Here is a 26,421-nt window from a genome sequence, read left to right on the forward strand (position 1 = left end):
AATAACCCAAAGATGTGCAGGGTAGGTGGTTTGGCCACGCTAAATTGCCCCTTAATTGGAAAAAATTAATTGGGTGCCCTAAATTACAAAAAAAAAATTTGGCTAGGCTGAGCACAAGAGCCTTCACTTCAGGTTTGATTCATCAGACTTCCTAGGCACTTTTATCAAAACAAAGTTTAAAATAAGAATATAGTTAACATATATAAAACACTTATCCAAAATGTTTTTCCAATTACAAACATAAAGAAAACACGACAGCTACTGTAATCTATGTATATAACTCTTAATGAATCCCCCTTAGCTGTTCCAATTCAATACGAAATCCAATAAACCAAAACCCATTTCAAGGGCGTGGCCCAACACACTGTAATCTCACTTGAACGGGACTGGTCCTTTCCCTAAGATTCTGATCCAGTTTCCAACCAGCAGATTTAAACTCCTTCCGCAAAGCAACTCTATCTTTAAAGTTACCAAAGCAGTTTGCCACACACAATGTGGTTTCAGTTTCCTAGAACAGCTTTGAAATGAAAACAGAAGCCCAACAAATCAAAACTGAAACACAAAAACCTAAACCCCTCTCACCTGACAGCCACAGCCCAGCTCCACCTACAAAATGACATCGCTGAAGCCTTGCTACAAGTCACGTGGTAAGACCAAACCTTTCTTAAAGGGACACTAACATGACAATTCTTTAACTCAAAGGCAGTTGGTGATGGGAAATTATATATTTTTTCACTTTGCTATCACAGACAGAATCAACCCATCTTCGAACAAGTGCACACAGGTTAGATGCAGAGTAAAGCTCCCTCTACACTGTCCCCATCAAACACTCCCAGGACAGGTACAGCACGGGGTTAGATGCAGAGTAAAGCTCCCTCTACACTGTCCCCATCAAACACTCCCAGGACAGGTACAGCACGGGGTTAGATGCAGAGTAAAGCTCCCTCTACACTGTCCCCATCAAACACTCCCAGGGCAGGTACAGCACGGGTTAGATACAGAGTAAAGCTCCCTCTACACTGTCCCCATCAAACACTCCCAGGACAGGTACAGCACGGGGTTAGATACAGAGTAAAGCTCCCTCTACACTGTCCCCATCAAACACTCCCAGGACAGGTACAGCACGGGGTTAGATACAGAGTAAAGCTCCCTCTGTACTGTCCCCATCAAACACTCCCAGGACAGGTACCACGGGGTTAGATACAGAGTAAAGCTTCCTCTACTGTCCCCATCAAACACTCCCAGGACAGGTACCACGGGGTTAGATACAGAGTAAAGCTTCCTCTACACTGTCCCCATCAAACACTCCCAGGACAGCTACAGCACGGGGTTAGATACAGAGCAAAGCTCTGATGATGTTTAATCTCAACACATTTGGTTTTGCATTGAACAGTGAACAAATTGTGCTTGTTGTTAGACAGAATGGCCTCCTTCTGCACTGTAAATTCTATGATAATCTATGAATGAGTTTACTGACGAGACTTGGTGCTTGCCAAACATCGGAACAGCACAGTACCGTATTTAGGCTATATGACATTTGTGTGCATTGGACAAAGTGTATAGTTCCTTAACCAAACAGATTGAAGGATTGTTAATAAGCAGTGTAGATTCTTAATGAGGACGTGTATGTTAGAATATCTAATTGAATGTTAAATTTGGTGGAGAAAGCAAGCTCTGGTGATAGAAAGAAAGAAAGATGGAGTAGAAAACAGTCAACCTCTGGTCCAGAGTCCGCTCCCTGGAACGTACACAGAGAGAATGCTGTGATCCAGGCCTGAAGGAAGAAGATGGCTCAGTAAAGTCATCGCAGTCTGACATTTTGAGGATCACCAAATCTTTTTATGCCAGATTGTATGACGTTGAGCACACCAACAGAATGGCCTCCCACTCCTTCCTGCCCTCTATCATGGAGGTTTTAGATGACATCGAACGAGAGATTCTGGACAACCCACTAACTCTGGATGAGTTGACAAAGGCTGTTGGGTCCTTTGAGATGAGTAAAACGCCTGGAAGCGATTGTTTACTGGCTTAGTTATATTTGGCTCTGTGGGACTGTACTGAATTGACCCAGGCCTGGTGGAAGTGTACGAGAGTATGCTTCTGGCTGCAGCATGTCAGAATCCATGAGGAAAGGCACCATCACCCACATCTACAAGCAGAAGGGGGAAAGGGAGGAAATTAGAAATTGCTGACCAGCTTCACTGTTAAATGTGGATTATAAAATCCTGGCTAAGGTCATCACCAATCAGTCAAGTCTGTTCAGGATTCAGTGATCCACCCTGACTAGACCTGTGTTGCACCCAGCAAGAAGATCTCTGATAGCCAAGCACTAGCTGCTCAAGGATATGATTGCCTATGTGTAGGACAGGGGGAGCGCTCACCTGTCTCATCTGGCTAGACCAGGAGAAGGCTTTTGACAGAATATCTCACACCTTCATGGTGGATGTGCTCTCCAAAATGGGGTTTGGGGAGGGAATCGGCAATTGGAACCTTCTGATCAAATCTGGAGTCCGGCAGGGCTGCCCTCTCTTCCCTGTTCTGTTTGTGTGCTGCATAGAATCTTTTGTTGAGTTCATCAGAAGTGATTTGGACATAAAAGATGTGATGATCTTTGGCAGTGGAGGCACCCAGATCAAAGCCTCCCAGTACATGAATGATGTAGCTGTCTTCTGCTTGGATCCTTTGTCGGTGGACAGACTAATGAACGTTTGCAGCCAGTTTGAACTGGCCTCAGGAGCCAAATCATGGCAAGAGTGAGGCCATGTTCTTTGGGGACTGGGCTGACTCATCCTTTGTCCACTTCACTGTCAGGTCAGACTACCGGAAGGTGCTGGAATATCGTATGGGGAGGCTGGGGGCACATGCCAAAAACTAGGTGGCACAGATAGCCAAGATGAGGCAAAAACTTCTAATGTGGGAGCAAAATTCCCTCTCTATTGTGGGTCATCAGGCGTGACGTGTTCTTGGTGTTGCTGTACATGATGCAGGTGTGGTCCAGACCCTGATCCTGCACTACAGTGGTCACCCGTGCCATATTCTATTTCATTTGGAGATCAAAGATGGATTGTTTCCGCAGGGGCACCCATGTACAAAGCACTGGATAGAGGGGGGGGAAATATATCCAATGTCGCCCACATCCTTTTATGTATGGTTGTATCAAGCTGTGCCTAGACCTTCTGTACTCAAACATTGAGTGTCACTAGGTGCTGAGGTTCTGCCTGCCCCTGGTGTTACAAAGGATGGTGTGGTCACGTTGCCGTGGGACGCTCCAAGTAGTTGGACTGTGCCGTATCGCTGGTCTCTTGAGGAAAGGTTTGTGCAGAAAAACAACTTTGACCACAAATCCATCAGGCCCTGAGGGTAAAGGAGATGGTTCCTTGAGCAGAGTGCCAAAGTCATTTGGCAGAGTGCCTGATTGCCAGAACTTTCAAACAGGCACCTTGCTTGGCTGCTGGTGAAAAAGGCATTCCCTGTCAGTTCCTTCATGTGCCCCCAAAGTCTCTGTGTCGCTGCATGGTCGCACACCTTGTGGAATGTGCCTTTTCAAAAAAAGGCCTGGAGACCTTCTGGAGATAGGTCTGACAACAGGTTGACAGCAATGAAGACTCACAAGTTCAGGACCAGTGCAGTACTGAGGGAGTGCCTCGTTGTTGCTGGTGCCCTCCTTCAAATGAGGCATTAGGCCAAGGCCCCATCTGCCAGTTCAGGTGGACGTAAAGGATCTCATGAAAGAAGAGCCATCGAGTTCTCCCCAGAGTCCTGGACAATATTTATCCTTCAATCAACTTCACTAAAACAGATCTGGTTATTATCACATTGCTTTTGCTGGGTGCAATCTGGCTGCTGCAACGGTGACAACACTTCAAAAAGTACTTCATTGGCTGTAAAGTGCTTTGGGTGTCCTGAGGTTGTAAAAGGTGCTACAGAAATGCAAGTCCTTTGTCGGGAATGTGAAGGGGCAGACTGGATTCTGCAGTCCACCATTTAATAACTTGCTGACACTGTTTAGACAAAGGGAAAAAGTATTGTGCACATGGCTTATAAGGATAATATGCAAATTTACCAATGTTAATTCCATTTTTTGAATATGTTCCCTTCGCTAGAAACTTGAAACCAACTAACATCCTGCTACTGACGGATCTCTCATTCGCAATTTGTGATTTTGTCGTTCCTGTATTTGTCAGTGACGAAGTTAAGTTCAAGATAAGGATGAAGGAGTGTAAGAACCACTGTTTAATTTATTTATTTTCTCGGGTGGCTCATGGCAGCTGAGTTGTTTGAAGAGAGTTATGAAATCTCCTTGGCCAGCTCCTGGGGTTATGTTAGCCAGTGTCTCAGCTCCAGAAGGTGTGATAAAAGTTGCCACAGACAATGAAGTGGCCTAGTGGCCAATGGGCTTGCTGATATGTAATGCTACCATAGTCAAACTGCCCAGCCAAAGGCCTGCCCACTCCACCATGTTAGTGAAGAATGGTTTTTGGAATAAAGTATTGTAGGGTGCTTGGTGGGGGATTGGGGAATGGGTATGGCGGGGCAGGGGGTGGGATGACGGACTTAGCCACGTCCAATGTGAAATGGGCAAGGCTGAGGGCTTCCATGCCCCTCCGGGCATGCCGGACCCTTGGCACTGCCTGTTCTCAAAGAGGGCGAGCACCCGGTTGGGGGGGGGGGGGGGGGGGGGGGTACACTGCAGTGCTCCACCAGAGTGGTCGAGATACGGAACCATATTTTGAGCAGTCCAATGCACAGCTCTATGACAGCCCGGCGGGCTACTTGGGCCTCGTTATATCGGGCCTCCGCATCGGTCACCAGCCTCCTTACTAACGTCATTACCAGATCCTAAGCGGTACCCCATATTTCCCAAGAGCCAACCGGTCATCCTGGGGTGTCCCCCGAAGATGCTAGGGATCTCTGATCTCGCTGTCGTGCACACTCTCTGAGAAGCATGCCCACACGTGCATAATCTTCATGTGGTGGTCGCACACATGTTGGACGTTCAGGGAGTGGAACCTCTTACTGTTGATGTTGACCGGTCCCTGACAGCACAAGGAGACATGCATGCCATCTATTACCCCTGGACCTGTGGCATCCTGGCGATGGCGGAGAATCCTGCTGCCCGGGCATCCTATTGGGCTTGGTCCTGGTCAAAGTTTATATAGTTAGCTGCCCTTGTAGGTGCTTGGTTGGGAAGAGTCACACAAGTCTCCGCTCGAGACCTGGAATGATCCTGAGGATAAAAGTGGTGACCTTGACTGCCACCGGGAGCGAGTATCGTCTTCCATGTGGTGTCAAGTCTGCCGGGATATGGCGCAGGTGCCACACAGTTTCCTTGTTGAGGTGAAGCCTCCATGACACACGCTATCCGTCATCTGTTCGAATGACCAGCAACATCTGTACACCTTGAGCCCTCGTGGGCCTCCTCCTCTGGATCCCTTACTGGTCTAATGGGCAGCTGGGTCCTCAGGGTGTGGGGCTGGGCCCTGCACTTGGGCCGCTGCCTTGAGCCTCTGTTGATGCTGCTGCCGCCGCCTTGTCTGGCTTCTGGCTGCCTGGACTGACAGAGGGCAGCCTCCACGTGTTCCAAGATATCATCCATCCCATGTAATAACTGTAAGGAATTGACATGGGTGAGACAGTCAATCAGTGAGGGCCTCCAGCCTGGTACCCTCTGGTCCTTCATGCCCCCTGCCCCCACCCTCATCCCCTGCAGTGGTACACCCTCAGCATACCATCCAACAGGCCCTGCACAAGCACACCTGACCACAGTGGGAGCCCCCGGGCACCAGAGCCTGTATCCCAGACATCCCTGGTAACATTACCTGGACCAGGCACTAGTTCCCTCAGCAGTGCACACACCCGACCCTGTGGTTATGGGCATGTCCCCTGTGCTGAGGTGTTTGGATGTTGCCTTCTGCCTCTGTGCTGTTGAAGCTTCCGGTGTTCAGGCCTCACGGTCTGGCTGGAATGCGAGGTAGTATCTCTCACCTGTGACATGACACGTGCCCAAGTGGATTCACTTGGGGGCTGTGAATTGCCTTCAGTTGCCTTCTTAGTAATGGTCTTCAGCTGTGTGCCCGGAGTCTGCCAAGGTCAGTGGGGGTCATGGGTAGTTGGTTGGACAGATAAGCAGTAACCTCAGCTGCCCCCATTATGCGTACTGACGATCCAGGGGTGGCATGTTAGACCTGTGGGCGCTGGGGCAGCCACCCCCCAATCCAGTGGCGAACCCTTATCAATGCCGCGGCCATCCCTCCTGTGGTTCACCCCCCCACCCCCACCCCCGACTGAGGCCATCCCTCCTGCGGTTCACCCCCCCCACCCCCGACTGAGGCCATCCCTCCTGTGGTTAACCCCCCCACCCCACCCCCCCACCCCCGACTGAGGCCATCCCTCCTGTGGTTCACCCCCTCCCCCCTAAAGAGGCCACCCCTCGTGGCGTTCAGCCCCCCCACCCCTGACCGAGACCATTCCTCCTGGCGTTCAGCCCCCACCCCTGACCGAGGGGCCCCCCGACCGAGACCATCCCGCCTGGGGTTCACTCCCCCCACCCCCTCCTGTCCCCCCCCCATACTTTACCGAGCACTGTGCCAGCAACCCCAGTACCCCTAGGCTGATTGCTCGACTTTGAAGATGGTTACTCGCCTCCTCGGACCCCCAGCAGCTACTCCGCCAGCCTCACGTTTTGGAAAAGGTATACCAATCAGCACCTACGCGACCACTTGCTGGGGAGGCCATTAGGTCGCGGAAGGCCGTTAGATAGGGGGTCGTTCCGGTTAATGGTATGGAGATTGGCTTTAATTGGTGATTATTGGTTTCTCACCACGCCACAAACCGATTGGCGCCCGGAGGGGTTCCCAACTTTGGCCTCTACCGGGATCTAATGGCCGGGTCGCGCTCAAGCTGTTCCCAATCCTCAGGTCTATTGCTTTTTCTTGCCAATTTGTATGCCTCTCCTTTTGATCTAATACTATGGTAGGATTGTGGTGATGGACGAGTAATCCAGAGGCTTGAACTAATGATCAGGAGCCACAAGTGCAAATCATTCCCATTATGACAGCTGGAAAACTTAAATTCAGTTCATTAAATCAATCTGGAATAAAAGAAAAGGCTTACACCATTAATGGTGACCAAGAAACTCCTGACTTGTAAAAACAATCTGGGTGTGGGATGGAGGAGAAAATATTACAGAGGAATACCAGGGTACACAAAATACTGAGAGAGACAGGTGGCACTAATCTTGAAAAGAGTCAATTAATAGGTGAAGTTGGAGTTGAAAAAGGCCTCCTAAAGCTCACACATGCTCAGAACCCTCAACAGATGGCAGTAAAACAATTACATAAGATAAAGGCTTATAAGAACACTCTGTATTCAAAATGAACACTTCTCACCTCTTAAATTTCAATACCCCGTCAGGACAGAGATACAACAAAAGTAATGGGCGCGATTCTCCGAAATGGAGAGAAACAGCCGACGCCAGAGTGAAACCCGGAGTGTTTCACTCCGGCGTCGGAGGCCGCTCCTCGCCCCCTATTCTCCCCCCACTGGGGAACGGCGGCACGTGAATCCCGAGCGCCCGGCCTTGACGCTTCAAAGCGGCGCGCCGGGAATGACGCGGCCGGCAGCACCGAAGTGACGTCAGCCGCGCGCGCAGGTTGGCCAGCTCCAACCCGCGCATGCGCTGTTGCCGTCCTCCCCGCCATTGCCCCGCACGACATGGCGGCTTGATCTTGCGGGGCGGCGAAGGGAAAAGAGTGCATCGTTTACAGACGCCGGCCCGACGATCGGTGGGCAGCGATTGCGGGCCAGACATCTGATGAGCACGCCCGTGGTGCTCGATCCTCCCTCCGCCCCCCACAGGCCCCACACTTACCGGTCACGCGATGTTCACGCCGGCAGCGAGCAGGTGTGGTTGACGCCGGCGTGAACCGGTCGGGTTTGGCAGGCCGCTCGGCCCACCCGGGCCGGAGAATCGCAGGTCGCCGTTAAAAACGGGATGGTGGGAGGATCACGGGGGGTGCCGGAGGGTGGGGGGGGTGTGGGAGAATCGCGGGGGTTGCCAGGGCAGCATGTCGTGATTCGCCCGGCCCTCCCGCGATTCTCCCACCGGCGTGGGGAGCGGAGAATCGCGCCCAATGCCTTTACTTTACAAAAGTCCACCGGGAAGGGAACCTCCAGTGGCAGCATGTAGATGGGAGTTGTACGTTGGGGGTGGCTCCTGCTCGAAGCTCTGGTTTTTGGAGTTAAATGCCCAGTTTTGTAATGATATGTGTGTAGGAAGGGTTAAGTATTACATCTCAGTGTAATTCCAGCACTAGAGGGCACCACCAGTCCTCAGTATAAATATCATACCTCAGGGAATGCTGGGTAGTTTAGTCAGAGTTAGCAAAGGGGAGACTGATAACAGCACGAGGAGTTTAGATTAGAGAGAGTTAATACGAGGATATCATTAGTGACTACTAGATTATAGATTATTGCTAGACATTCTTTTTTAGAAAATATTTTCTTGAGCCATTTATAATTTTAACATTTTAAAGAAATTCCAACTCACACAAAATACCCACAAAACATACCCATCCCCTCCCCAAGCATAGCCCCTAACTATCCATACATTAGATACCCTACCCTTATTCGTCACTTCCGTGCCTCACCCCTCCTCCCCCCCCCCCCCCCCCCCCCCCCCCCCCACTCCTGCTGATGGCCAATTTTCCTTCAAGAAGTCGATGAACGGCTGCCACTTCCGAGCAAACCCCTGTAGCGAACCTCTTAAGGCAGACTTAATTTTCTCTAGCCTAAGAAACCCTGCCATGTCACTGACCCACACCCCGGATTTTGGAGCTCCGTATCCCTCCATCCCAGCAAAATCTGTCTCCGGGCCACCAGGGAGGCAAAGGCCAAATCATCGGCCTCTCTCCTCTGCTGGGTTCCCGGATCTTCCAACACTCCAAATTTTAAAAAATATATATATATAAATTTAGAGTACCCAATTATATATTTTTCCAATTAAGGGGCAATTTTGCGTGGCCAATCCACCTAACCTGCACATCTTTGGGTTGTGGAGGTGAAACCCACACAGACATGGGGAGAATGTGCAAACTCCTCACAGACAGTGACCCAGGGCTGGGTTTTGAACCCGGGTCCTCAGCGCCGCAGTCCCAGTGCTAACCACAGAGCCACAGACTGCCCCCCCGACACTCCAAATATAATACCATCTCTGAACTCGGAGTCATACCCCTTCCAGGACCTCTGACATGGCATCTGCGAATCCCTGCCAAAATCCCCTCAGCCTCGGACACGCCCAAAACATATATACATGTTTCGCAGGACTTCTCCCAAATTGCCCAGACCTGTCCTCCACCTCCTCAAAAAACCTACTCATCCAGGCCACAGTCATATGAGCCCTGTGGACCACCTTGAATTGTATCAGGCTGAGCCTGGCACACGACGAGGATGCATTGACTCTTCTCAGGGCCTCCTCCCATAATCCAACTTCCAACTCTCCTCCCAGCTCTTCCTCCCACTTCCTCTTCACCCCCCTATTGGAACCCCTTCCCACTCCATCAATTCCTTTTATATTTCCGAGACCCTCCCCTCCCCGACCCCTTTTTTGACATCACCTTATCTTGTAGTCCTCTTAGTGGGAGGCGAGGAAAGCCCAGGACCTGCCAACGGACAAAATCCCGCACTAGACAGATTCAACATTACATTATTACTAGTTATAGGTCAGTGCGAACTTCATTTAATTAATCGTTATCCAATAAATTAGTTTTGATTCAATCTAAAGATTGGTGGTTTCTTTGTCATCAACTCAGCGGACCATTCTGGATCAAAAGGCAAAGAACAACGACATATTACCACCAAAGGTAATATAATAGGTTTCAGGGGCAGTTTTGGATCAAGCTGGTGCAGGAAGATGGGGAAGAAGGGGGTGAGTGAAAGTTTGGGTCAGCCCAGCAGCAGGAAAGATGGCGGAGGCTGGGTCACTGGGTGGGGCTGCACCCTTCACAGTGGAAACTCTGGCCGAACTGATGGCTGGAGAGTTTGAGAGGCAGTTCGCCAAGCTCATAGAGGTTCTGCGAAAGCAGGTGATGGCTGCGATGAAGGAGTGGGTGGACGAGGCCATTGACCCGGTGAAGGTAGTGATGCCGAAGACATCAGCCGAGGTACGGGAGCAAGCAGAGAAGTTGGAGGGAGTGGGGGAAGCTCTGTCGCAGCACAGTGACCAGTTCACCTCGATGGGTGAGGAGCTGCGGAGGGTGGTGGAGGCCAACAAAGGACTCCGATCCAAGGTGGAGGACCTGGAGAACCGGTTGAGGCAGCAGAATTTACGAATTGTGGGCTTGCCTGAGGGGGTGGAGGGCCCGAGACCAACTGAGTACTTTGCGAAGATGCTGGAGGAGTTGTTGGGGGACGGTGAAGAATCGGGTGATGCACCTGTTCAGGTACACAGAGGGAGAATTCAGAATGTCCAAATTATCTATCAGTGCGTCTTGTGGGAGGAAACTGGAGTGCCCAGAGGAAAACCCATGGGGAGAGCATGCAGACTTTGCACAGACAGTGATCCAAACCGGGAATCGAACCTGGGACCCTGGCTCTGTGAAGCAACAGTGCTAACCATTATGCTACCATGCCTTCCAAGAAGAATTGAACCCGCAATGCTGGGCTTGCTCTGCATCACAAACCAGCTGTCCAGCCAAATGAGCTAAACTAATCCAGCTGCTTCAAAGATTCGGGATGTTCTCAGGATTAAAAATGAACTTCGGCAAGAGCGAGGATTTCATGGTCTCCCAGCCGGGAGTAGGGGGGGGGGGGGGGGGGGTGGTTGGGGGGGACTGCCATTCTGTTTGGCAGCAACCCACTGTAGATACCTGGTGGTGCAGGTGGCTCGGGATTGGGGTGTGCACCGAAAATACAATTTTCCAAGTTTGCTGGGGAGGGTGAAGGCCGATTTGTTAAGTTGGGGCAATCTCCCTCAGTTGTTGATGGACCGGGTGCAGGCAGTTGAAGGAATGTGTTACCACAATTTTTGTTCTTATTCCAGTGCCTTACAGTCTTTTGCAACAAAATCCTTCTTCAGGGGGGTGGACAAATTGATCTCCTTGTTTATCTGGGGTGTGGGGAGGGGGGGTGGGAAAGGTGACCAGGATTAGGAGGGTGGTCTTGCAGAAAGGATGCCAGGCGGGGGAGTGATGCACTATCAATTAAGACGTGACGAGAGTATAGAGTAATCGAGGCTTTATTAAGCAGAGGTGTGTTGCCTCCTGCAGCTGCTACTAGAAATGGTAGCTCGGTGTGCACACACATTTATACTCAGCCTACTGGGCGGAACCAGCAGGCAGGGATCTACCCCCGTACCTGTAGTACAGTAGTCCCCCGTTATAACGCGGGTGTTGGCATCCAAGACAGCCACCTGCGTTGCATCCGAGCCGCGGATATCCACAATGGGGGTTTTAAATTTATTTTAAAATCTATGCATGCGCTTCCCATTGTGAGTCTACGGGGGGCGGGGGGAGAGGCCAGACCCCCGTAGACTCACAATGGGAAGCGCATGCATAGATTTTAAAATAAATTTAAAACCCCCATCGTGGATCTAATTAAAACAAGCTCTCTGATTGCCACAGAATGTGGCTGGGAGTTATTCCAGAGGGAAACCCACAGAAACTTACCAGGAACTCTGGTGGGTTTCACCAAACTGGAGGAAAGGATTGCCTTTCAAAAATATGTTCTGACCGCCACCGGTTTAAAGAACCTGTCTGCTGTGCAGGGTTGAGGCAGCTGTAGCTCTGCACTATCCACTTCCGGACGCTGTGTGAGCTGCTCCTCTCTCACTGAATCTCCCTCCAATCAGCCGGCAGTGTCAACTTCAGCGGCCGGCTCACTCCGGAGAGAAGCTGACAGTTGGGGTCCATAAGCCCCCCCGCCGTATATCGCGAACCGTGGTATTGCGGAGCGCGGTATAACGGGGGACTACTGTACAGGAGCCTTACCGTATTACCTCTAATATACATATTATACAAACAGTGGTGACTACCACATTCACCCCCAATTAAAAAAGAGTCCAGCGGTGGTGGTGGAAAAAAACGACTATTTACAAGTATGTGAGAATTTAAAGTTTGCAGTATTTTGAAAAATTCACAAATTTAGCCGGTTGGGTGCCTTGATCCTCCGCTGAGAGCGCCGCAGTCCCGGTGGTGATGCAGGCGCTGGCTTGGTCGCTTGTGACTCCGGGAGTGTGTTGTCCTCATCTTCATCCCCGGGTGGAACCAGTGGGAGGACGGATCGTCCTGGGGCGGGGGCTGTAGTGAGGTGCGGTGGGGGGAGGGTGGGTGATGCCGGGGCAATCGGAGGGGGGGGCGTCAAGTGGTGTGGGGTCGTGGGTGGGGATCCAGCTGGTGCCAGGTCCCTGAGGGAGATTGTGTCCTGACGGCCGTCAGGGTTGGCGTACTGCGGGTTTGCATGCAGCAGCTGTACCCTCTCGACCAACAAGGCTGCCTTGTGGAGTTGCACGTATTTGCGGAGGAGGACGGGTCCTGGAGCTGCCAGCCATGTTGGGAGTGAAACCCCGGAGGTGGACTTCCTGGGGAAGGCAAAGAGACGTTCATGGAGGGTTTCGTTAGTTGCAGTGCAAAGTATTGGATGGGGTGTAGCACGTCGGGGAGGACCTCCTGCCAGCGGGAGATGGGGAGATTTTTAGACTGCAGGGTCAGTTGGTCGGCCTTCCAGACCGTCCATTTTTCCCTCTCCACCTGCCCGTTTCCCCTGGGGTTGTAGCTGGTCGGCCTGCTCCAGGCAATGCCCTTGCTGAGCAGGAACTGACGCAACTCATCATTCATAAAGGAGGATCCTAGGTCACTGTGGACATAGGTGGGGAATCCGAACAGGGTGAAGATGGTGCTGAGTGCTTTGATGACCGTGGCAGACGTCATATCGGGACATGGGATGGCGAACGGGAATCTGGAGTATTCATCGACCATGTTCAGGAAGTACGTGTTTCGGTCGGTGGAGGGGAGGGGCCCCTTGAAGTCCATGCTGAGGCGTTCAAAGGGGCTGGAGGCCTTCACCAGGTGCGCTCAGTCTGGGGCTGGTAGAAGTGCGGCTTGCACTCAGCGCAGACCTGGCAGTCTCTGGTGATAGCCCTGACCTCCGTAATGGAGTAGGGCAGGTTGCAGGTCTTTATGAATTGAAAGAACCGGGTGACCCCTGGGTGACAGGCCATCGTGTAGGGTCCGGAGTCGGTCCGCTTGTGCGCTGGCACATGTGCCTCGGGATAGAGCATCGGGGGGCTCGTTGAGCTTACCGGGGCGATACAAAATCTTGTAATTGTAGGTGGAGAGCTTGATCCTCCACCTTAAGATTTTATCATTTTTGATCTTGCCCCACTACGTATTATTAAACATGAAGGCAACCGACCGTCGGTCAGTGAGCAGAGTGAATCTCCTGCCAGCCAGGTAATGCCTCCAATGCCGCACAGCTTCCACGATGGCTTGGGCCTCCTTTTCAACAGAGGAGTGCCGAATTTCAGAGGCATGGAGAATGCGGGAAAAGAATGCCACGGGCCTGCCTGGTTGAGGGTGGCGGCCAGAGCGACGTCCGATGCAATGCTCTCGATCTGAAAAGGGAGCTTCTCGTCGACCGCATGCATCGTGGCCTTGGCGATGTCGGCCTTGATGCAGTTGAAGGCCTCACGAGCCTCAGCCTTCAGGGGGAAAACTGTGGAGTGGATGAGTGGGTGAGCCTGGTCCGCATTGTTTGGGACCCGCTGAGCATAATAGGAGAAATACCCCGGCATTGTTTCAGGGCCTTAGGGCAGTGGGGGTGTGGGAGTTCCATGAGGGAGCGCATGCGATCGGGATCGGGCCCTAGAACTCCATTTTGCACAACATAGCCAAGGGTGGCTAAGCGGTTGGTGCTGAACACACACTTCTCCTTGTTATACGTGAGGTTCAGGAGTTTGGCGGTTTGGAGAAATTTGAAACGGTCAGCGTTCTGGTCCTGCTGGTTATTGCCGCAGATGGTGACGTTATTTAGGTACGGGAAGGTGGCCCACAGCCCGTACTGGTCAACCATTCGGTCCACCTCAAGTTGGAGGACCGAGACCCCGTTAGTGACGCCGAAGGGGACCCTAAGGAAGTGGTAACGGCGGCCATCTACTTTGAACGGAGTGTTCAGGCGACCCGCTATGCGGATGGGGAGCTGGTGGTAGGCAGATTTCAGGTCCACTGTCGAAAAGACCCGGTACTGTGCAATCTAATTGACCATATGAATCAGATTGCGTGGGAGGGGGTACGCGTCGAGCTGCGTGTACCGTTTCTCCCCAATCTTTACCACTACCACTTGGGCTCTCCAGGGGCTGATGCTGGCCTCAATAATGCCTTCCCGCGGAAGCCACTGGACCTCCGACCTGATGAAGGTCGTGTCCTGGGCATTGTACCATCTGCTCCTGGTGGCGACGGGTTTGCAATCCGGGGTGAGGTTTGCAAACAGGGAAGGTAGGTCGACCTTAAGGGTCGTGAGGCCGCAGACGGTGAGGGGTGGTAGGGGTCCGCCGAATTTTAGAGTTAGGCTTTGGAGGTTGCACTGGAAGTCCAGGCCAAGTAACAGGGTAGCGCAGAGGTTGGGGAGGACGTAGAGTCGGAAGTTGTTGAACTCCACGCCCTGGACAGTGAGGGTGACGATGCAGTACCCCCGGATTTCCACGGAATGGGACCTGGAGGCCAGGGAAATTCTCTGGGTAATGGGGTGTACCGCAAGGGAGCAGCGCCTTACCGTGGAGGGGTGGATGAAGCTTTCCGTGCTCTCGGAGTCAAGAAGGTAGGTAGTCTTGTGCCCATCGACCTTCACCGTCATCGTCACAGTTGCGAGGTTGTGCGTCAGGGCTGGTCGAGTGTGATGGAGGTGAGTTGCGGTTGGTGTTGGTCGGCCCCGGGCTGGTCGGCAGTGGTGGCAGGTGATGAACGGCCCGATGAAGTCCCCAACGAGCAGGGGTCATGAGGCGCCATGCAAAATGGCAAAGATGGCGTCGCCCACGGGGTGCACATGGCGGGCGTTGTTAAAGATGGCGGCGCCCGTGGGTCGCACGTGGGTAGTGCAGGAACAATGGGCCTGGATACAGCGGCGCTCCGTGCCGGGCAGTTGTCGGGGGTGCTTTGTCTGCCTGCAGAAATAGCACTCCCCCCCCCCCCCCGGGGTTGGCTGGCCGCTGCGCGGCTTGGGGTTGGCTGGGGGTGGCCGCTGGTGTGGCCCATGATGACCATGAGGGCGCTGTGCGGTCGGGGGTGTATGCCGTGCGGTCGGGGGTGTATGCCGTGCGGTTGGGGGCATACGACTGTACGTTGCGGGAGGCTACCGTTAGTGAGTTTACGAGATGCCAGATCGCCGCGAGGTCGAGCGTACCCCCTTCTAATAGGTGCTGGCGGATGTACACCGACTCCATGCCCGTAACGAAAGCGTTCCTGATTAAGAGTTCTGTATGTTCCACGGCCGAAACTGCCTGGCAATCGCAGTTCCTTGCCAGGATGTGCAGGGCACGCCAGAAATCATCTAATGACTCACTGGGGAGTTGTTGCCTCGTGGATAGGAAGTGCCTGGCGTAGAGTTTGTTGACCGGCTGGATATAGTGTCCTTTCAGAAGCTCCACAGCTTCAGGGTAAGTGGGCGCATCCCGGATAAGGGGAAAAATATCGGACCTCACCTGTGAGTACAGGATCTGGAGTTTCTGTGCGTCCAAGGGCTGTTCAGTCGCTGATCCGAGGTAGCTTTCGAAACAAGCTAGCCAGTGGTGGAAGGCCAACGCGGTGTTGTCTGCTTGAGGGTGCAGCTGCAGGCGATCTGGCTTGATGCGTAGTTCCATCGCTGTAATATCTCTGCTTAATAAATTGATGCACTATCAGTTACAACGAGACGAGAGTAGAGAGTAATCGAGGCTTTATTAAGCAGAGATGTGCTGGCTCCTGCCGATGTTACTAGAAATGGTAGCAGCTCGGTGTGCACACACATTTGTACTCCGCCTTTCCGGGCGGAACCAGCAGGCAGGGATCTACCCGCTTACCTGTAGTACAGGAGCCCTACCGTATTACCTCTAATACACGTATTATACAAACAGTGGTGACTACCACAGGGAGCTAGGCCTCCCAAACATACTGTACTGCTATTGGGTGGCGAATGTGGAGAATGTGCAGGCTGGACCAAAGAGGGGGAGGCCCGATGGGTTCAGGTGGAGGAGGTCTTGAGTAGGGGGTCGCGGTTGCAGGCGCTGGCAACGGCGCTGCTCCTGATGACACCAGGAAGGTACTGGTGAGACCAGTGGTGGTGGCCACTTTGAAGATATGGAGGCAGTTTAGGCAACATTTTGAGCTGGGGGCCGGGTCAGGGGGATGCCAGTTGGGGGAATCATGGGTTTGTGCCAGGGAGGATTTATGCGAGGTTTCAGAGATGGAATGAGAGGGGATATCAAGGAAATAAAGGATTTGTTTCTTGGGGGATGATTTGCGAGTCTGGAGGAGTTGGGAGAGAAGCATGGATTGTCTCAGGGGGAAGGGTTTAGGTACCTACAGGCTCGAGATTTTGCTAGGGAGGTGTTCCCGACCTTCCTGTTAGCGCCAGCCTCCTTGTTGCTGGAGGCAGTGCTGTCCACGGGAGGGATCGAGAGGGGGGATCTTTTCGGCAATCTATGGGAGGATGCTGGAGGAGGACAAGGTTTCTATGGAGGGGATTAAGGGAAAGTGGGAGGAGGAGCTCGGGGGTGGTTGATGGAAGAAGGACTGTGGTGTGAGGTGCTGCGGAGGGTAAATTCCCATACCAGCCTCCCCGAACAGGCGCGGAATGTGGCGACTAGAGGCTTTTCACAGTAACTTCATTTGAAGCTTACTTGTGACAATAAGCAATTTTCATTTCATTTCATTTCAAATGCCTCAATCTCGTGTGCGAGGCTGGGACTGATATAGCTGAAGGTAGTGTACAGGGCTCACAAACTCAAGGATGAGCCGGCTGTTTGAGGGGGTGGAGGATATCTGTGAGTGATGTGTGAGGGGCCCCGTGAGCCATGTTCGTGTGTTTTGGTTCTGCCCGAAGCTAGAAAGGTTTTGGAGGACGGTGTTCAGTACAATCTGGGAGGCCTTACACGTGGATGTAGAGCCCGGTCCCCCAGAAGCCATTTTCGGAGTGGCGGACTGGCCTGAGTTGCAGGCAGGAGTGGGGGGCCGATGTTTTAGCCTTTGCCTGGCTGATCGCTCGTAGGCAGGTCCTGCTGGGGTGGAGGTCAGTCTCTCCACTCTGTGCCTCGGCTCCTCCTGCTGGAGTTTTGACCCACTCTGTGCCTCGGCATGGCGGGGCTCCCCCTGCTGGAGTTTTGACCCTAGAAGGTGAAGTTTGAGCTGAGGGAGGCGAAGGAGGGGTTCTACAATTCTTGGGGTTTGTTTGTTTTGCAGTTTTGGGAGTTGGTTGCCGTTGACTTGTTTGGAGAGGGGAGGGGAGGGGAAATCTGGGGGAACTGCATTTGTTTTAATATTGCTGTGGTTGTTTTTGTTCCTGTTTCTCTTTTGTGTGGTGAAAATGATGACAATATGGCGAATAAAATAATTTTCTAAAAGGTCTGTCAGGAGCTTTGCTATCGCGTTACGACCTATTGAATTTCACTGGTGACTGGGTTAGTGACAGGGCTGGGTTTCTGCAGAATTGGTATTTTATGGTTGGGGTGTATGAAGATTATGATGGGGGTGAAAATGTTTATTATACCATGTTTATGTCACTGTTATTATTATAAAAACTTGCAAATACCCTAATAAAAATATTTTAAAAAAAAAAGAAATTCACTGGTGAATCTTATAACAATTGATCTGGAATTGTTGGTGAAGAGATAGATTGAGAATCTGAACATGAACGTTCCTCTTTCACTCCCACAGCAGTGTCAGCTGGCAAACCTGGAAACACGGGAACAATGAGTGGGCAGGGCAGCACGGTGGCACAGTGGTTAGCACAACCGCCTCACGGCGCTGAGGTCCCAGATTCGATCCCGGCTCTGGGTCACTGTCCGTGTGGAGTTTGCACATTCTCCCCGTGTCTGCGTGGGTTTCGCCCCCACAACCCAAAAATGTGCAGAGTAGGTGGATTGGCCACGCTAAATTGCCCCTTAATTGGAAAAATGATTGGGTACACTAAATTTATAAAAAAAAACAATGAGTGCGGAATTTACAGCATTCATGTCTGCTAACGGGATCAGTCCCATACCACCCAGTTTGAATGGGTTGGCCAAGTGGGCACTGCAAACATTTAAGCTCGGCATGAAAAATCAAATATCAGGTTCCTGGGAGACCCGCTTGGCAAGGTTTTTATTCTGCTACTGGACAACCCTGCATGCCACGACGGGCATCGTGCCAGCCGAGCTGTTGATGGGTCACCGGCTCCGCATCCGATTGAGCCTGGTTCTTCCAGATATTGGCAGAAAGGTCCGCCGCGCTCAGGACTGGACTGAGGCAGACACGAGTCACGACAGGCCACTGCATGAGTTTGCACCGGGAGACACCGTACACATCTGGAACTTCAGCGGTGGGGCCGCTTGGATCCCGGGTGTTGTGTTGAAGAAAACAAGTCCAGTTTCTTAATAAATACGGGCACAGGGCTGTGAGTCTAATCGCCACGTGCACCATCTCCGAAGCCGGGGACCGGATACTCTCGCCGTACTCATCTTCACCACTGCCACGGCCACTCCTGTTAGAACCAACCCCCCAGCTCTGTCGCCGGTGCCAGGTATTCAGCGCTGATGTTTGAGGACGCCAAGATGCCGGACAAAGAATCGCCTAGCTTCGACTTGGAAACCGAGATGGACATTTTGCCACCACTGGAGGTGCCTGTGCCAGCTCCCAAGGCTACATGGCATTGCCGCTGCCAGCCGGGCGCTCATCACCTAAACACCGCTCTCCAGTCCGATATACGCCTCCTGACGTTGTGAGGTCGGGCCTGAGATCAGGACGATATGATTTGTGGAGGCGGTGCTGTCCGTGGGAGGGCTGGAGACGGGGGTTGCTTCGGTGATCTATGGGTGCATCCTGGAGGAGGTCAGGGTGTCCACCAAACTGCTTTACAACTCTTTATCGCAACATGGGTGGGATAAAAGGTCCGTTTTTTAATTTGTTCTTGATGTGAGCATTCTTGGTAAGGCAAGCATTTATTGCCCATCCCTAAGTGCCCTTCAGGTGGCGCTCGTGAGCCACCTTCTTGAACAGCTACAGTTCATATAGTGTAGGTGCACCCACAGTGTTGGCACAGTGTGTGAAAGGAGTGGCCCTACTGGGCTTTATACAGTCCAATATCGTTACCATTCCTATTAATTACAGCAAGACCCAGACCTGTGATGTCCCTGCCCTAAAAGTGGTGGGACAGTGCTTTACTCTTTATTTAACCCATACTTACCTGTCCTGGGTGTGTCCCATGTAGAGGCGGTGCACAATACGGGCCTATGTTCTAGCAGATGTTGCCAATTATGTGCAGTGCTCCCCAGAAACAGTAACAAATTGGGCTCTGGAATTAATCCTGTGATTTTTGCATTCAGATAAAATATTTACAGATCAATAGGAGATCATTTTTTTTTTCTGTCTTCTAGATTCGAAGCTCTGGATGTCACCAGAGACAGTGGAAAGGTTGCCGATTTTGAAAAGCGACATCTGGTCCACAGGGTGTATATTGCTCGAGATGATGACCTGCAGCATGATGGACGTACAAAACTCTTTTCCACTTCCTTATCTGTCACTTCCTCGGGGTAGCATTTGAAAAAAGTATTGTTTCATTTCCTGTCCAGGTGCTGAAACTCGCTGAGGTGCTGGCTTGTGGGCACTAACATTTCCAGAGTTATGGTTTCCATAGGCGCTGACTCATTGTAGTATGGGTCCGAGACCTCTATCTGCTTTGAGATGACATGCCGAAATGACAACATACTTGTGGTATCTTTTGGTATTTAAAGAGGCCACCCAAGAGTAAGTCTGTATTTACAGGATAACCGTGGTCAGTAATTACAGGATGCCCCAGGTGTGAGTCAATATTTACAAGGGTCTCCCGGAAGCGGGTCAGTATGTAACAGTGGTCTCCAGAGAATGTAACTAAGGAGCAGACTGCCCAACTATTTTTCTTGTTTCTGGTGTTGTTGGCAATCCCACATGCCGCCCCCTCAGCCTGCATGAACTACAGGGTTTTGGTTTGTAACAGAGTTCTGTACTGGGCAGGATCCTGGTGTAAATATGGGATAGTGACCCTGTGGACTCTCAGTCCCTGTGTAGCCCATAAAACTGTAAAATCACTATCCCACCCTGCCCCCACCAGAACAACTGCATGTGTAGTTATGAGGGGACGAGTATCGGGGGTATCTTTTTAAAGTTGTTTCTTCTCTGATGTGCAAGCCAACTGGTGCAAATGTATTTTCCAACTGCTCTATCACAAGGAAAATGACTATGAACAACTGGTCAAAGTAATCAGGAATGACTGGAAATCTATGAACTACATCCTGGAGAAACTCCATGTGGAGAAGAAATACACGGTCAACCTTTGCAACTTGGTACAGCACATGTTGGAACCAGATCCTGCTATTAGAACCAGTGTGACGTAAGCAACTGGATGGGGGCAGCGGCCAACGTATTAATGTTGCATGCCAGAGGTGTAACAGAATCCAGTGAGGAAGTTACAGACTGGAATCTAATCGAGTGCTTTGGGATGGTTTATATATAGAATAACAGATACCCGGGAGTGAGTTACAGACTGGAATCTAATCGAGGGGTTTCGGGTGGTTTATATATATAGAATATTAGATAGCGGGGAGTGAGTTACAGACTGGAATCTAATCGAGGGGTTCATGGGGTTTATATATAGAATATTAGATAGCGGGGAGTGAGTTACAGACTGGAATCTAATCGAGGGGTTTGGGTGGTTTATATATAGAATAACAGATACCCAGGAGTGAGTTACAGACTGGAATCTAATCGAGGGGTTAGGGGTGGTTTATATATAGAATAACAGATACCCGGGAGTGAGTTACAGACTGGAATCTAATCGAGGGGTTCGGGGTGGTTTATATATAGAATAACAGATACCCAGGAGTGAGTTACAGACTGGAATCTAATCGAGGGGTTAGGGGTGGTTTATATATAGAATAACAGATACCCGGGAGTGAGTTACAGACTGGAATCTAATCGAGGAGTTCGGGATGGTTTATTATAGAATAACAGATACCCGGGAGTGAGTTACAGACTGGAATCTAATCGAGGGGTTCTCTTATCCATATAAACTTCCCAACCTATATTCATGGCGACATGCTTGACTTTGCCATCTCGATGACCTTGCTACTTCTATCTGAGATCAAGTCACCTCTGATCATTTTCTTGTTTCACACTCCACATATATTACCCTTCTAAGTCATAATCTTTTTTTAACTTGGGCACTCTCCCCCAGTTCATTAATAACTGCTTTCAAAATCCCAACTCTCTCGCCTTTGATCTTCCATTCAGTGTTAAATTTCTGCAGTTACTGGTTTGCTGAATTGTGCCCTCCCCTCCACCTTTGAGGCATTGACTCCATTAAAACCATTGCTCTCTCTCACCCTGGGCATTCTCGATCATGCACTCTCATCACCAACCCCTTCAATCCAAGGCATACAACACTTGGCTGAGATTTCGGAGAATCCCGGCCTGTATGTTTTCAAGTAGCAGTTAGATTTAGCACTTGAGCCGCAGGGGATCAAAGGATATGGGGGAACGTGGGATTGGGCTATTGAGTTGGATGATCAGCCATGATCATAATGAAAGGCGGAGCAGGCTCGAAGGGCTGAATGGCCTCCTCCTGATCCTACTTTCTATGTCTAGGTAACCAAGTTATTACATACAACTACAATATTGGCATCAATCCAACATTTTTGGAAATTTAAAAGCAAATGACTGCAGATGCTGGGATCTGAAACAAAAACAGAGCATACTGGACAATCTCTGCAGGTCTGACAGCATCTGTGGAGAGAGAAGGGAGCGAACGTTTCGAGGCTGGGTGACTCTTTGTCAAGAGTCAGCCAGATTGTATTTTCTGTTTTTATTTTGGAAGTTTGACATGATATGCGCTGTCCACAAAAAGCAGACCAAATGAATTCCGGACAATTACTTTTCATCTGTCTAGTCTCTAACACGAGGCAAGTCAACAGTGTATCAAATAGCACTTATTCAGTGCACTAATGCTCAATCTTGGTTCCAGTGGGGGTGAGAGCCATTGCTCTTGACATCAGTGCAACATTTCACTAAATGTGGCATCAAAGAGCCGCAACAAAATCGAAATCTGGAACAATTCTCCACTGACTGGGGCAGCACAGTAGTACAAGTGATTACCACTGTGGCTTCACAGCGCCAGGGTCCCAGGTTCGATTCCCTGCTGGGTCACTGTCTGTGCGGAGTCTGCACGTTCTCCCCGTGCCTGCGAGGGTTTCCTCCGGGTGCTCCGGTTTCCTCCCACAGTCCAAAGACGTGCACGTTAGGTGGATTGGCCATGATAGATTGCCCTTAGTGACCAAAAAAGGTTAGGAGGGGTTATTGGGTTACGGGGATGGTGTGGAAGTGAGGGCTTAAGTGGGTCAGTGCAGACTCGATGGGCCGAATGGCCTCCTTCTGCACTGTATGTTCTATGACTGGAGTCCTACCTATCAACTGAAACATGGTTGTTGAAGACTAGCAGTTCAACTCTTAGACATCACTGCAGATGTCCCTCAGGATAGCGCCCTGGACTGTTTGATCAATGGCCTCACTCCATCAAAAGGTCAGAGGTGGGAATGTTTGGCAACGATTGTTTCCTTTACACTGTTCCATCAAACACTCCTAGGGCATGTACACCAAGGATTAGATATGGAGACCCATAAGTAAAGCTCTCTCTGCACCGTTATATTATGCTTTGGCAATAAATCATTACTCTTTGCTTCATAATCCAGAATGGTCTAATAGTGTGATTATAAAGAAATGACCAATCTCTAACTTAAAGCAAAACTGATTTATTGAATGATAATCAATTAATATTGAGTTTGCACACACCACAGAACTATAACTATTAATAAAGTAATCTATATTTAAGTGATAACTAATTAAACTACATGTGCTGCTTCTATCTATTCTTATCTATCTCTCTGTCTGCTTACACTCAACTGACGAGAGTACCCAAGATTCGCGGTGTTCTTATATTTATACTGGGAACTAGTGGTGCCCTCTCGTGGTTGTGTTACACCGAGATGTAATAATTAACCCTTACTTGTCTACATACACATAGCATAATAATAATAATCTTTTTATTGTCACATGTCGGCTTACATTAACACTGCAATAAAGTTACTGTGAAAAGCCCCTAGACACCACATTCCGGCGCCTGTACGGGTAATCCCATTTAACTGTCCCAGGGTTGGTGCAGCACTGGTTAAATACAGAATATTCCACATGTCACAATATATCTCAGTACACTGGCACTTCAAGCCTACCAATTACAGCTCTCCCAAGGTGGCAAGAGTGGGATTACCTGTTAGCATTGAAATAGTTCTGGGCAATCTGGAAATTGGTTCGGTCAGCCTGGGTTAGGTCTGGTCCTGTGATTAGCTGAAATCTCGGTCTGATCCACACACAAGATTAACATGCTTTGTATGTTTTTCTCTGAAGGGCACTCTTGGACCTACAGTACGTGAAAGAGTCACTGGTCATCTGTGGCTCTCCGCTGTCTGGAACAAAGAAATCGCCAATGGGCACAGAACAGGTGCCTTTCGGAGAAGGCGTTGATAAACTACTCGGTGAGCAGCACTTCAAACTCAATCCAAGACCAAACACAATTAACATCTTCCGTTGCTGGTCCACTGGTTTTAACTGGAATAAAGTATTCCAGGGAATTGTTTTACTCAAAAGGATATAATTTTCAACTAGTGCTGTTCACATACAAATCTTTATCGCACAATGTCGTTGTATTACCCATCTTTTAAAAAAAATATTTTTATTCTCCTTTTTCACATTTTATCCCAACTTTCCACCCACCAACAATAATCAGTAACAAATGTAATGTCAATCCCCATATCAACAACAATTCCATCCTCCCACCAAACCTCCAAACAGCAGCCCGCTTGTTAACATAAACAAATGACAAAAAGGAATCAGGAATCACCCATAGTCACCATTAACACATGTGGAGATGCCGGCATTGGACTGGGGTGAGCACAGTAAGAAGTCTTACAACACCAGGTTAAAGTCCAACATGTTTGGTTCAAACACTAGCTTTCGGAGCACTGCTCCTGAGGAAGGTGCCCACCGATCGCGGGCCGTGCGTCCGTAACGGACGCATTCTTTTCCCTCCACCGCCCCGCAAGATCAAGCCGCCACGTCTTGCGGGGCAGCTGAGGGAAAAGACGCCAACTGCGCATGCACGGGTTGGCGTTGTCCAACCTGCATATGCGCGGCTGACGTCATCGGCCGTGTCAGCTGGCGTGACGCTTGGCGTGCTCCTAGCCCCGCCCGGGGGGGGAGAATTGGCCCCGGAAGTGGGAGTGAAGGCTGCCGTGGGTCACGGCCTGTCCCACGGCAGCCTTTACGATTCTCCGCATTTGCGGAGAATCTCGCCCCAAATCTTTTAGTGTCAAAATCCCCTTCTGCCAATTCCGAAAATTTCTGTCCCAATTCCCTGGCTCAAATCTGTGGTTCCCCCGAATTCGCATTTCCCTCGACCCTGCCCCCAACCCGAAGTGTTGGCGAAACTGCCTCCAAATTCCCAATTAAACTATTATTACCAGACTCCCTGAATATTTCCCCGGGGCCATTGGGAGCGGCGCTGTTGCTACTGCCTTCAATCTCTACCCCCAACACAAACTCTCCTCCATTCTGACCCACTGGGAATCACCCCCTTTGACCCAGCTCTGCACCTTCTCCACCCAGTAATAATACACCAGGTTCAGAAGACCCAACCCCCTGCCTGCCTTCCCCTCTGTTGCAGCACCTTTCCAACTTTGGCCACCTTCCCTCCCTATAGGAACGAGGTAATCATTCCTTCAATCTCTCTAAAAAATTCCTTTGGCAGGAAAATCGGCAGGCATTGGGAAACAAACAGAAATTGCAGCAACACATTTTAACCGCATGTACCCAACCCGCTAGTGACAGAGGGAGACCATCCCACCTTGCCAGATCAGCTTTCACTCTTCCCACCAAACTAGAAATGTTGTACCTAGGGAACCCCACCCCCCAATCATGAGCAACCAATCATTAACCCCCAGGTATCTGAAGTGAGTCCCTGCTCTACAGAATGGCAGCCCCCCCCCCCACCCCCTCTGCCCCAACCCCCGGCCGAGACACCACAAAATACTCACTCTTGTCTAGATTTAATTTGTACTCCGAGAAAGACCCAAACACCCGAAGCAGCTCCAATATTCCCCCTATTGGCACACTCGGTTCCGACACGTAAAACAACAAGTCATCGGCAAATAAGGACACCCAATGCTCTATCCGCCCCGCACTATCCCTTTCCATACCACCAACCTTCTTAACGCGATGGCTAACGGCTCAATCGCGAGTGCAAACAACAGGGGGGGCATAGGACATCCCTGTCTAGTCCCACGGTGGAGAGAAAAGTATCTCAAGCTGACACTCACGGACACTCGCCCTCGGCTCCTTATACAGTAATTTTACCCAGCCCACAAATCGTGGACTAATCCCAAACCGCTCCAGAACTGCCATCAAGTACCCCCATTGTACTCGGTCAAACGCTTACTCAGCGTCCAATGCCACAATCACCTCTGTTTCCTTCCCTTCCGCCGGTGCCATAACGACGTTCAATACCCTCCTAATGTTCGAAAAGAGCTGCCTCCCTCTCACAAACCTTGTCTGATCTACACCTGTCACCTTTGGGAGGCACTCCTCCAGCCTACCTGCCAGTATCTTTGCCAATAACTTTGCATCCACGTTTAAGTGATATGGGCCTATCCGACCCACACTCTGTCGGACCCTTATTTTTTTTAAGCAACAGGGAAATCGATGCCTGCTCCAAAGTTTGTGGTAACACCCCCTTCCCAATCGCCTCCTCAAACATCCCCACCATCAGGGGTGCCAGCTTATCCTTGAATTTTTAATAATATTCCACCGGAAACCCATCCGGCCCTGCCATCTTCTCTGACTGCATCCTCCCTTTCTTACTCATCTTACACTAGGATTTACACATTATGCTACCTGTTACGTGTTTTGCACAGCTGTAGCACTGGGCAGGGAATATACCCATGGAGGAAAATCATAAAACAGGGTTCACCAATTCTTACCTAATTACCGGAAGCTCGGTGTATGCCTACTTGTGACTTTAGTCTGAGCATCTTAATCCAACTCATTAAAAATATCCAGGAGTTTGAATTCTACCCCAATGCTCGTAACTGAACACGCAATTCCAAGAAGCAAATAGATGAAG

General features: G+C 50.5%; 1 protein-coding gene across 2 annotated transcripts in view; it reads left to right on the forward strand.

The window, feature by feature from the left end:
• Positions 1-26,421, forward strand: part of LOC119955785 (serine/threonine kinase-like domain-containing protein STKLD1) — a 75,389-nt gene that overhangs the window by 19,927 nt on the left and 29,041 nt on the right. For both annotated transcript variants that reach the window (XM_038782352.1, XM_038782353.1), the window contains 4 exons: positions 4,104-4,219; positions 19,595-19,707; positions 20,426-20,586; positions 23,652-23,779. In XM_038782352.1, coding sequence (XP_038638280.1) covers positions 4,104-4,219; positions 19,595-19,707; positions 20,426-20,586; positions 23,652-23,779 — 518 coding nt within the window. The remainder of the gene's footprint in view (positions 1-4,103; positions 4,220-19,594; positions 19,708-20,425; positions 20,587-23,651; positions 23,780-26,421) is intronic.

This window comes from Scyliorhinus canicula, chromosome 21, assembly GCF_902713615.1.
Source record: "Scyliorhinus canicula chromosome 21, sScyCan1.1, whole genome shotgun sequence".
Classification (NCBI taxonomy): Eukaryota; Metazoa; Chordata; class Chondrichthyes; order Carcharhiniformes; family Scyliorhinidae; genus Scyliorhinus; species Scyliorhinus canicula.